Consider the following 13588-nt stretch of genomic DNA (forward strand, 5'->3'; position numbering starts at 1 on the left):
GAAAAAACAAACAATGTTTGGATATTCAAATATTTTTACAAATTAGTTGTTAGAATATCATACACCTACCGTAGACAGTTGGTGCCCCTATTACGTCACTTTACAAGTCAAAAGCTACTAAACCACACAATTGCATGGCTATATAGGAAAGTAGGAAAGTTAAAACTTTCACTTAATGTTGCTGTATTTTTGGTCCGTTAGGATTATGGAGTACATTCAGTGTGGCATAAGCGGAAGGTACGGAGCGTGAGTTTTGTGATTCAGTTCTGTTACCTTCTCTTAAATAGACACACTCTTTGCGGTGGCCCCTACTTCTAAACAATTAATAAGAAATTCTCTAATAAACAGTCAGACAGTTACAGTGCAGTACCAATCGTGCAATTCTTAACAATGCACTCAAATGAGCGATTAATAGCTTTCTTGTTTCGAGTGTGTTCCTAGCATATGTTATTCATATTATGTTGTTTTTCTTTACTGCAGTATACAGTTGCAAAGATAACAGAAGGCAATATTCTGATGGCAGAAGGAGGTGGTTTCAATGTTTCAGTGCGGGGTTCTGATGCAGAATTTGAGTACACGTGCACACCGTGCGCAGAAGACGGCAGCAATCAAGAAGCACTGATATACTGCCCGGAGTGTAAGGAATATCTTTGTGCAGCATGTACAAAATATCATCAAAAGGTTTCCGCAACGAAGAAGCATACCCTGCTTGAAAAGGACTTCCAGCAACACGAACATAGTTTTGATACCAGTGAAGGAGCAGTGAAGAAAAGAGACAAATGCGCTACACATGCGGAACGAGATATTGAGATGTACTGCCGTTCGCATGATATGGTTTACTGTGCTCTATGCATTGCTAAAGATCACAGGTTTGTGCAAGTTCATGTTGTCACTTAAAATAAGTAATGTAACCTTTATTATGCTGTAACACGTCGTTGAACCATATTCCATTCACTCGATTTAAAAAATGATACATGTGCTAGGCACAAAAACTTCTTATCAACTTTGGTAAATTGTTTCTTTAGGCTAATTTCCACATCATCTGTAATCTTGTGATCACATGAAAATTGTTCGCGGGAAACTAAGATCCGTAACTACTTTCTAATTATTTAAAGCAAGTTATTCTTGAATCTTGGAGTAATTTCTCTTTTACAAATTATGATTGATCAAACACAATATGACATATAGGACGTAAGTGTGACAGGCAAAAAAAATTTCTTTAATAGTGCTGTGTTGAACCGCAAATGACTCAGAAACACATTATTTCCAGAACGTTCGTCCGAAAAAATACAATATTATCACTTCCATGTTATCTCTGATTCAGTCCTTTAACATGTTTTTGTCGTAAATGTTGAATTGAATTTCTTGGACGACGAGTATTCCGAAGTGTCGGGAGCACATCTTTCTCTGTGTGGCGTCATGAACTCATTTCTAAATTACGAAACAAATAAATAATCTTTTAATCCCTTCAATTTGATTCGAGATCATACGTTACTGGTCCGGTTTCTCAATGAAACCGAGCTGGATACCATGTATGTCGCACAATAGCTTTGTGGCTTATAATTAAGTTTAGCTTAATTCGTCCCTATTGATTCAGATGTGGCAAACGAGTTTACAGTCATATTATCCTCTCTCAGACGATCTCTCGAGGATCAACTCGTGGCCTTTTTGGTTGCCAGTTTTGTAACCGAGACATTTATCGTCATTAGACCGGTACTGTACTCGTCCTCCAGCCATTCCTAGTAACGCCCCTGTGGAATCAGAACATTTACCGTATATGCACATCAAAAACCTTTAAGTTTATTTGTACAGATCATACAATAATAGAAGATATATCACTTTGTAAAATAAGTTCTCAAACACACTTGTACACGTTCATGTGTTGACATCTTTAATTTCCAAGACGTATCCATGCGCATGCGCAAATTAAAACGATAACATTTAATCCTTGCCCTGCTAAATTTCTATAATGAACTTGTCCAGCTTTCAATTTAGACAGTACCATTTACTGTTGAAAGGGGTGCTTACCAAAAAGATAGTGACTGATAGGCGAATAGTGCAGACCATAATCAGACTGCACGGAAGTGCAGACTGATTTTGGTCTGCACTGGTCGCATAGGGAGAATCACTTGCCGCCAGCAGGCTTAGGACTAATAAGCACGTACTAACGTATTTTATTCAAAGTATAAACAATGTGTAAATTTCTGTCTTGATCATTGATGTATGGCAGCTATATATAAATTTCTTTTTTGATATTTCGTTAGTAAGGATTTAAATGATTTTCAACTTTCGCTTAATTCTATCAGTGTTGAGCCTAGATAATAAATTTTATAGATTGATGTAACGGCGATAATTTATGATTACACCCCCGGTGTGGTAAACTGTAGTTCCCATGTTGATGTGTCAGTCCGTCTGTCTGTGTATCTGTGATGACTCTTGAAGGAACGAATAGATTGAGTTCATTTTTATACACAGGTTTATGGTCATAAGGTACAGTCGAGGATGATTTTGGTCACAATTCACTAATTTTGCCAGGGTTATGGCCCCTTTTGTCTTAAAACTCTACAATATGTCGATGTCCTTTAGATAACTCTTGAAAAGACATATGGATTGAGTTCATTTTTGTAAGACAAAGACATGATTATAAAGTACAAACTAAGATCGATTTCAGAAACAATTTATTAACTTTTATGTAGTTATGGCCCCTTTTGGACTTAAAATTCAGCGAAATATCAATGTCTATTCCATAACTCTTTAAAAGGTAAATGGGTTGAATTCATTTTTTTGTAGTCAGGAACATGGGTATAAAATGCAGGTTACGTTCTGTTTCAGTTTTTGGTGAAGTAATGGCCCCTTTTTGACAGTGTCAGTGCCCCTTCGGATGAATGGATTGAATTCATTATCCCCCTACAAACCTTTTACTCATTCTTTCTTTTACAGGGGTCTTTATTTTATACAGGAAGGCGGCGTTATGGGTGTATTATTTTGCCTGATAAAAAACCGACAGGTCTAGTTATTTTTGTATATCTTAGCTTTTTTTTGTACACACTTTAGGTCATGTACAGATGTGTTTGAAATTGAAGAGGCAGTCACCCGTTTTTCTGTACAGCCAGACGAGATTTTGGTTGAAAAAGCTGAAAGTGCGTTGAAGCAAATGATTGAGATGAAACAAAACAAAGATGAAAACATCCAAACGGTTGAGAAGCAAAATGAAGAGATACAGATGAAAGTACAACAAACAAAAAATAAGCTTATTCAACACGTTGAAAAGCATGCTGACGAAACAACAAAGACGGTTGACACTTTGCACACCAGTCTTATACAAGAGTTAGCAAATGAGCGGGAAACTGTAATTAAAAGTATTACAACGTTAGAAAACTGCAGACAACAACTGGATTTTTCAGGGAACTTTGATAAAAGCGAACAGTTTGTGAAGCAAAAGCTACAGAGTGGTATTTTGTCTGCTGCTGAAATCCTTTTTAATGACACTTGTCAGTTTGAATCACAGAAAATTATATGCAAAGAGAATAATGTGTTACTTGATCAAATCATGAGTGCTACGGCCCTTATGCAAGTAGAAAGAAACGTAGTTCAGAAGAAGTCAACCTTGAAGGTACCACCTAGTGTTAAGTCAATGAGTAAAGTGAATGTAAAAGCATCTTCGGATACGAAAGAGTGTAACATCGTGGGTATCTGTCAGCTTTCAGACGGAACCATTATTCTTGCGGATTTCGCTAACCGTAAAATTAAGCGACTTGATGACCAGTACAGAGTCAGAGATCACTGCGATTTTGAAGCAGTTCCAAGGGGAATATGTTGCACTGGCATAAATGAGGTAGCTGTGAAGTTGGGGAATAATAAGGTTCAGTTTGTGTCAGTAGGTGCTCAGATGTTAAAAACATTTCAATTTGACATTAAAGGCGGTATTAATATTGGATTTGTCAGGTTTGCTGATACTTTATGGAGTTATAATGGAAACGGTGCAGACATTTACTGCAAATCTGGCACGCTGTTGAAAACCCATAAAAATGATTCGTCTGGGAAACAGTTATTCAAATCAACATCATCGACCCGTGTATTCCCAGTCGCCAGTAATAAATCATACGTGTATGTGTCCGACTTGGAAAACAGAGTTGTGTGTCTCGACACAAGTGAGAATGTAAATATGATGCTGACAGAACCAAAGCTCAAACAGATAAGCTGCATGCATATCCAGTTATGGTATTTTGTTTGTGGCAGGATTGTCATCGCATAATATCATGATGTTTGGAAGTGACGGCAAATCTCTAGGTGAATTAATAGCTTCTGACCAGGGCATCAAGAACCCTTGGTCATTGTGTTACGACATTAAAAAGCATAATATGGTTGTCGGTTCAACAAGCAACAATATTTCGCTGATAGAGCTCAGTATTTGACGTCCTATGAAAACCTTTAGGTAATCTATAGAAACATACCTGTTGTCAGTCGGAAGTGGTAAGTGAACAAAATTGCTTGTCTCCATGAAAGTGAGACAACACTAGAATGTGCATTTCAAGTGATTGATTTGTGTTTTTAGCGGACGTTTTGTCTGACAACATCACCGTGTTTGAAAGTGATTGCGGTTAGTGTTGACTGAACTGAAAGCTCATAAACAGAGAGTAAAGAATCCCTTGTAACTTGGTCTGCGTTACAATACCAAGAAACACTAACTGTTTGTTAGCTTATATTGCATGTATAGATGGACGTATATATTTGATGCCTTTATTCGTGTATTTATAGTTGCTTTAGTTAAGTTCTGGTAAAAGTTTAAAGTTGTTAGCGTCTGTCGTCTGTCTACATTTAGCTTGTGTATGCGATAGAGGTTGTATTTTTCAACTGATCTTCATGCAATTTAGTCAGAATGATTACCTTGATGAAATCTAGGCCAAGTTCGAAAATTGGTCATCTGGGGCCAAAACTAGGTCACTTGGTCAAATCAAAGAAAAACCTTGTGTATGCGATAGAGGCTGTATTTTTCAATTGATCTTCATGAATTCTGGTAAGAATAATTACCTTTATGAAATCTAGGTGTCAGGTTTGAGAATGGGTCATCTTGGTTAAAAAAACTAAGTCACTAGGTCAAATCAAAGACAAACCTTTTGTATGCGATAGAGGCTGTATTTTTCAACTGATCTTCATGAAATTTGGTCAGAATGATAACCTTGATAAAACCTAGACCAAGTTAATCTAATATGACAGTATATTTCGGACATTCGTTTGCAGCACAGTTAATGAAAATCGACCTGTTTCAAAACAAAATGATGTATCTGTCACAAATAATATGATCCTATGCTGTAAGTAATAATTTTGCAGTCGCCGCCAAAAAGAAAAAATACACTTGTTACAAAATCATATAATAAAAGATATCACCGAAAATACATTGTTGCGAGTAAAAGTGGCTGATTAAACTTTTTGCTAAGTGTACTGTATTCCATTATATTCACTTTTTACTTCTCATTGTTCAATTATACATTGTACTAATTATACTTTTTATTTGTTACAATATGAATTATACTATTAATTGACGTTCATATGTTCTGTTGTATTCCGCAAATATAAGTACATGTATATTTCATTAACAGTGGAAGTAACTTCAGCAGGTTGTTTTTATTGCCTTTTGCTCAGACCCAGCCATCCTGGATGAAAATGTATTATTTAAAACAGTTAATATCAAGTACATATCTTGTAGACATTAAATAAATAGTATATTTTAGGTAGCAGGGTACACTTCGAATTTTGGCCACAGTCAATATTTGTAATAATTAGAATTTCGTGATTTTGGATGTCTGTAAATTAAGGTGAGAGATAATAATTGTTAATTCTTTAGAAAATTTAAACAGCGGATACATGTAAAATTCTGATGTCAGTTGTAAAACTAACTGTTGCTAGCTTTGTATGAATCGATGAGTCACCTTGGCGCGGGAAATTCAAATCACGGAAGGGTTCCGTGCTTGTTGATCGATACTCGGGAACATTTTCGCTATTTTGTGAAAAAACGAGCTGAATGGGTCTCCATTCCGTTGATATCCTGTAGTTCAGTAGGGACTATTAAATTGAAAAATGCAATAAAATTGGGCATTGTTCCTGCAGCGGGATCTTTTCAGACTGTTCAAAAAGTGCAAAATTGATGATTTTGGCATGCTCATGGTGAGCTTTTGTGACCGCTCAATGTCCGTCGTCCGTCGTGTGTCGTCAGTCGTGCGTCGTGTGTTCGTCAACATTTTCTAAAAAAAATCTTCTTCTTGAAAACCACTGGACAGAATTACACCAAACTTCACAGGAATGATCTTGGGTGGTCCCCTTTCAAAATCTTTCAAAGAATTGAATTCCATGCAGAACTCTGGTTGCCATGGCAACCAAAAGGAAAAATTTAAAAATCTTTTTGTCCAAAACCGCAAGGCGTAGAGCCTTGATATTTGACATGTGACATTATCTAATGGTCCTCTATGAAGATTGTTCAAATGTGCCCCTGGGGTGAAAAGAGGCCCCGCCCCGAGGGTCCCAAGTTTTACATTGACTTGTATAGGAAAAAACTTTGAAAATCTTCTTGTCTGAAACCGCAAGACCTAGGCCTTTGATATTTAGTATGAAACATTGTCTTGTGGTTCTCTACCAAGATTGTTCAAATTATGCCTCTGGGGTGAAATGAGGCCCTGTCCCGGGGGTTCTCAAGTTTTACATAAACTTACGGGTATATAGGAAAAAACTTTAAAAATCTTCTTGCCTGAAACTGCAAGGCCTAGGCTTTGATATTTGGTATGCTTCATTGCCTTATGGTCCTCAACCATACTTTTTCAAATCATGCCACTGTGGTGAAAAGAGGCCCTGCCCTGGGGGTCCCAAATTTAACATAGACTTATATAGGGAAAAAAAATAAAAATCTTCTTTTCAGAAAGTTCAAGGCCTAGGCCTTTGATATTTGGTATGTAGCATTGCCTAGTGGATCTCTAACAAGATTGTTCAAATTATGCCCCTGGTGTGAAAAGAGGCCCCGTCCTGGGGGTCACTTTTATAAGAGTTATATAGGAATAAATACTTCAAAAATTATCAGATCATATTTCCTAGACTGTTAAATTATAATTACCTGATGACCCCAAGCGATTAGGAGTCACTTGACTGTGACCTTGACCTACTGACCTACTTTATTGTTTTTTAAGATACAGCCTTGAAATTCGGATGACATTTACAGTTTTACACATCAATCTTAAAACTGACTTTCAGTGACCATGAATGTAACCTATTGACCTACTTTCTAATATTTTAGCGTCAGTTTGCCATTTGAAACATGTGGCTCATATTACTCAGGTGAGCGATTCAGGGTCATCATGACCCTCTTGTTAATGGATGGTGTAAAACTTTCGTTTTGATAACTTTCTGTATTCATGTATGAGAGTCCTGATCTTGCCATTAATTAAAAGCACAAAACATGCACGCAATTTATAGAATGGCCACACTGATTCTGCTCATTAAGGAAGTGCAATATTGCGACTCGCTACATGTAAGCCTGGCCGTGGCCAAACTTTTCGAATCTAAGTGTACCCTGCTACCTTTATTTAGAGATCTGTCATTGAATGAAGTCAGTGCTGCGCCCTCGTGATATAATAATACGCATCCAATGACAGTGACTTTATCCAAGAGCAAATCACCGTTTGGGATATGTTATTTCAATTTTAGCACGTTATAAAGGAATATTTGGCGTACTAATTATTACGTACAAACAGTGTGTGTGTGTTGAAATTGCATAATATTTACATTCGCCCTATTCTTCTCCATTGAAAATTATGACGTATATATGGTGGCTGATTTCTGCCATTTTGGTGTGCTGGCGAGGCGACAACTCGAAAACACGAAAATTCGACACATTTTTCACGAAAACACGAAGTTTACAGGGCACCGACACGACATATTTATTTTCAGTTTTCATGTTGGTGGGTATGAATATGTTATGTTGGCGCCCTTTATTTGTCGTGCCGTGACTTCGCCCCGCCGACACAAAAACATGAAAACAGGACAAATACCTTTTTGTAGAGTTTTCGTGTTTTCGTCCCACTAACACGAAAACACGACAAATATCTAATTTGTCGAGTTTTCGTGTGTTTGTGTCGGCGTCTTCCGTTAGACCTGCGCACAGCAATTACTAAACTGAACACAACATAACTGCAAGCAAAAATATGCCCAAACAACTAGAAAGCATAAGGTTAATAATAAGGATTGACCTATATTAATAACAGTCTGTTAACAAGTTAAAATCACAGTAGAAATTTTAGATGGCTGAAATTAACAATGGAAATTAATACAAAAGTATTTAACAAATTAAAAATGGATCCAGATATTTTGAAAATTGAAAAAGTTCTTGTTACCACACTGGAGCTTATTGAAATGCGTAACATGAATGGAATGACATACATGTATATTTGAAGGGAAATTAAGGAAACACATTTTTATGGAAGATGATCGAACAGTGGGACATATTATTTTTATTTCAATGAACCAGATTTTATCTATATCACAGTATATGTTCAATTTGCATCAGCCGTATGCACACAAGAGAAACATTTCTACGTAAGATTTTAAAATTGCGATTATTTTTTCTTTCAAACTTTTAAATGAGCACATACATTGTATCTACAAACTAAAAGGTAAATTTGTCACAAAAACATATGTTTCTCCTATGTATACCTTTATCTCTGGCGGCCATTTTATGCAACGAAGCGGAACGTGTCGGCGATATGCACAACTAGGCTTGGTTTTAATTACTCTTGTGAAGTTTCGTTGGAATCAAGCCAGCAGTTCGACCTGTGAAAACCAGACAAAATTTTTCTATTTTCGTACGCCCGTTTGTGAAAGAGCGGAGCGTATTATGTGAACATCCGTGGCGGACGGCGGGCGGGCGGTTGGCGTCCAAAAGCATATTCACTCTCTAAATCAAACAATTTTCATCCGATTTTCACCAAACTTGCTGACAATGTTTGTGGGCATGATATTTCCACCAGGTTCGATAACCAGCCAAATCGTCCCAGGCACTCTTGGATTATGGCCATTTAATTACTCAAAGTCTACGAATATAGCATTGTCCGCCAGTTAGAAAGGTTTCATCTCATCTTCGCCAGACTTGGTGACAATGTTTATGGGCATGATATCTCGACAAAGTTCGATACCACCCAAATCGCCCCTGGCAGTCTTGGGCTATTGCCCTTGAATTACGCGAAATCTTTTTATGATACGTTTCTGAATATTTAAAAGGGCGTATTTTGTGACAGTCTGGCACTCTTGTTAGCTCTTGTGGCCATTTTGTGCAATAAGCGGAACGTGCCGGCGATACGCACAAATAGGCTTAATACTGACCACTTCTGTGCAGTTTTGTCGAAGTCCGGCCAGCAGTTTGACCTGTGAAAGCCAGACAAGCTTAATACGGAAGGACGGACAGACAGACCGCGAAGGCAAATCAATATGTCTCCCCCACCTATGTCGGAGACGTTAATTACGACGTCTGTGAATAAGAAATACTGAAATACGTATTCATGTTAAAATAGTTAGCTGATATAGTTGAAAATACATCTCTTGTGGGAGACATAATTATGACGTATGTGAATACGAAATACTAAGATATGTATTCATGTTAAAAAAATAAGCTGATATAGTTCTGAAAATATATCTTATTTTTGGCATCGCTGATCTTTGTTTTTTAATGAGAACCTTTAGACAAGACATCTTGCTTAGCAAAAGAATGCACATTTTGTAGTTACCATCACAGTATGTCAGTTAATGCTTGTTTTAGTCCAGTAAAAATATAAAATTTAGGGGGAAAAATTTGCACAGAAATGATATTTGGCATGTGTGATTTATAACATATCAGGAATGACATATCAAAAATCTACAAAAATCCAATGATGCAAACACCCTATTTTTGGGATAAAATGTTGTAAAAAAAAAAGAAACAAAAGTGCGAATTTTTGGAATTCCCCCATAACTTCATAATATACTTATCTGAACATATCAAAATTTTAAAGGATAAGAGCAGAGTCTATTACCAGTCATTGGAAATTACATTTGAAATAATATGTATCCAATATGGCTGCCAAATCCAATATGCCGCCAAAACTTATGGGGATTTCTGGAATTGATTCATAGTATGTTTTATACTGCATCTGAGTGTCAAACATCCATATGACAACAGAAAAGTAAAACAACGTTTAAACAGCATTTTAATCCAATATTACATCATAAATCCAATATGACTGCCTTATTTCCAATATGGCCGCCTAATAAACAACATGATAACCAACAATTTTAGCATTATCTTTACGAAATGGTTAACAAATACCTCTACATAAACTTTTCAACTCTATGTAACTACTAAAATTCACAAAAATGATATTTTGAGAAGTTATCACACTGTATAGATATTGTCAAAGAATGATTGAAATCAGACATCACTTAAATGCTATATGAAATGTATTAGATTTTTGAAAAATATCACATCTATCAATTAGTACCTCTACCAATACAATATCAATACAAATAATCAAACAAGTCCTGATTTCTGAGCTATTATTTTTTGTAGATGTAGTGAACAACTTTCGATTGTTAAGTCAAGGGCGTTACCGGGAGTGTGTTTCGGCAAAGCTTGCATTTTTTATTACATCAAAACATCCTTGAATGGCCATTCTTTAATTGTTTTCGGCTCAATGGCCAATATATATAACCATCTGAAAAATGTTCTGTTCATATCAAAGCCGCCGCACGGCAAAGAAGCGGCCGCTGTAGAGTTGCCACGCGATGATTGCTTAATATCCGTGTGATTTCACGGGTACCGCGGGGGCAGCAAGCGGCAACCTTACATCACCTATGCGGGGCCGTGTGAAAGTCCCATTAGTCTAAAATCTCCGTACGATTTCTTTTTGGGTACCTTGTACACGTAAAATCGTGCGTTGGTTACACGATCTGCGCGCAGCTTTTTAAAGATGCCTGTGCGGGGATTTTGCAATGCCACCTGTGACATGTCTACGGGCTATGATTTTACTTTTCACTAAACAAAATCAGAGAGGCTGCGGAGCCCGTGAATCCGTACTTTTGCCAAGATTTTCTAAGTCCAAAAAGAGGAAGAATTTGGCCAAAATGCATGTCAGAGTTATGGCTGTTGATGCTATCACATAGTTTTATGACCCCGAAGACACATGTGAAGTTTCAATTCAATATCGCATTAGTTTTGGAGATAATAACTTGCATGTAAAACTTTAACCAGGGTTTTCCAAGTCCAAAAGAGGGCATAATTTGGCCAAAATACTTGTCAGAGTTATGGGGATTGACCCAGTGAGGTTGGTAATTGATCAAAAAAAGACAAAAATAAGTTTCAAAGCTTTATGCTTTTAAACGATAGCTATATGTACTTGCACGCAAAACTAACCAGAATTTTCTAAGTCCAAAATGGGGACTAATTTGGCCAAAATGCATATCAAAGTTATGGCTCTTGATGCTATCACCTAGTTTTATGACCCCGAAGACACATGTGAGGTTGGTAATTGGCCTAGAAAAAGAAAAAAAGTTTTAAAGCTATATGCCTTTAAATGATAGCAATATGTACTAGCATACAAAACTTTAACCAAGGTGTGACGCCGACGCCGACGCCGACGCCGACGCCAAGGTAAGTAGAATAGAATAGCTAGACTATTCTTCGAATAGTCGAGCTAATAATAGCTCAGAAATCAGGACTTGTTTGATTATTTGTGAAGAAATAAAGCAGACTATCTCCTGGTCGGTGAGAAACAGTGTTTCCTAAATGTTATGTGTTTAGCAGACAACATGATTACAAATGGTAAATTAAAATCTGGAAGTAACTATGTAAGTTAGACATAGAAATGCAATGAAAGAATGCATTCTTATCCGCATGCTTACTTGCCTAAGTGTGTATTTGACTTTGAAAGAAAGTTCATATAGAATTATTCTTTAAATTAAAGAAATTAATAGGGTTCAGACTCTTTTCTCCCAAATTTAATTCGCAGATTTAAAACGAAATATTTGCAACACAGTTAAAGCACTTTAAAATAAATTATAAAATGACATCAATATTATTTTTGTGTATCTTTTTATACATGCAATGTTAAGAAGTCATTGAAAACAAAGTACAATATAGGTTTCAACATTTTTAAGCTTCAAAATTCCAATTTACTCATAGTTAAAGGCGTATTATCAATATTCCAGAATATTGCAGTTTTATATACAGTTTGCACACAAAAAAATCATATTTTGCATACATAGATTTTGGTAGATTTTTTCACTGTTGACTCAGCACATGTTGTAGAACATGAAAACACAAAAACAATTTCTGTGCAAATATTTTCCTTTATTTGCATTTTTGACACAAGATTTACTGGACTATTTTGAAAATGTGTTTAAACACAAAATATTTCGAGAGAGATAACTTATAAATGCCATTAGTAGAAGCCCCCAGTGTTGATATATTATTAGGTGATGCTGCCCAAATAGTGTGGTACTCATGTCAATCTGTTTATAAAAGAATTGATCCTTTTGGACTACGGAGTCTATTTCATGTATTTGCATTTTTCCATTTATACACGACGCTAAGGCACGTTAGGTGTTTTATACCTTGAACATTTTCAGTTAATCATTATTTACGATACATCTATATAGATGACCAATCTTGGTAACAAAGGTAGTCACTGGCATATAAAATAATGTATTTCAGCAATTAAAGCCACTGTAGACAGGATTTCAGATAATTGCTTTATTGATTTTAGTTCATCAAAAATGAAAATCGTAAAACTAGAAAAAAACTAGGTTGTATACGATTAATAATATCTGTCATGTGTTTACGAATCGGGTAGAAATATCCGTCCCGAGGGCACCATGCGTAGGTGGCCGAGGGACGGATATGTCCATCCGATTCGTAAACACATGACTGATATTTTTTCTTGCATACCGTATTTTACAAATAACAGGTAGAAAAACTTCCTTTTTAGCACTCTTTCTTATAGCAGAGCGCGAGAAATTAACGTCTGTAAGCAGAATTGACGTCATGATGTTTTGCGTTACGCACAATTACAAAGTTTCACTTTAATTTTATCGTTTGTAGCGTGTTATGTTCTTACGGCAAACTAACGTATTTTGAATCGAGAAATATACTATAAGGAACGGAGAGAAATTATCAAGGTACCTGCTTTTTTCTTATTTCTACATAAACGGTATATTATCAGTGCATGAACTACTAGTTGTCATTAACAGCACGATAGTCATCTGGCATGGGGTTGCCAGATGGTTTTTGCACCGGCATGGGTAAAATCACCGGAAACGCCAGTCTGATGTGCAAGAAACGATTATCAAAAACAATTTCTTCAGTTTATTCCTTAAAGAAAATGAGATCGGGTAGGCATGAGAAATTCATATTATTATAGATCTATAATCGTTTTTTAAACTTCTTTAAGTTACAATAGAACCTCAAACGTCAATACATTTTCATACTTATGTTCAATTTTTATTTCAGATGCGTGACATCAATTGTGGCGTCTTAATCATGTGTCGTTCTCTTAAACTCGCGCGTTATTTCCACTGC

At 36.3% G+C, this 13588-nt stretch overlaps 1 protein-coding gene across 1 annotated transcript; it reads left to right on the top strand.

The window, feature by feature from the left end:
* Nucleotides 1–486: 486 nt before the first annotated feature.
* Nucleotides 487–5551, top strand: LOC128554909 (E3 ubiquitin-protein ligase Midline-1-like). Its single transcript, XM_053536244.1, has 2 exons — nucleotides 487–869; nucleotides 3055–5551. Exons 1-2 carry the CDS (start codon nucleotides 517–519, stop codon nucleotides 4253–4255), a joined length of 1554 nt encoding a protein of 517 aa, XP_053392219.1. The 5' UTR covers nucleotides 487–516; the 3' UTR covers nucleotides 4256–5551.
* Nucleotides 5552–13588: the final 8037 nt, after the last annotated feature.

Source organism: Mercenaria mercenaria, unplaced genomic scaffold, assembly GCF_021730395.1.
Source record: "Mercenaria mercenaria strain notata unplaced genomic scaffold, MADL_Memer_1 contig_860, whole genome shotgun sequence".
NCBI lineage: Eukaryota > Metazoa > Mollusca > Bivalvia > Venerida > Veneridae > Mercenaria > Mercenaria mercenaria.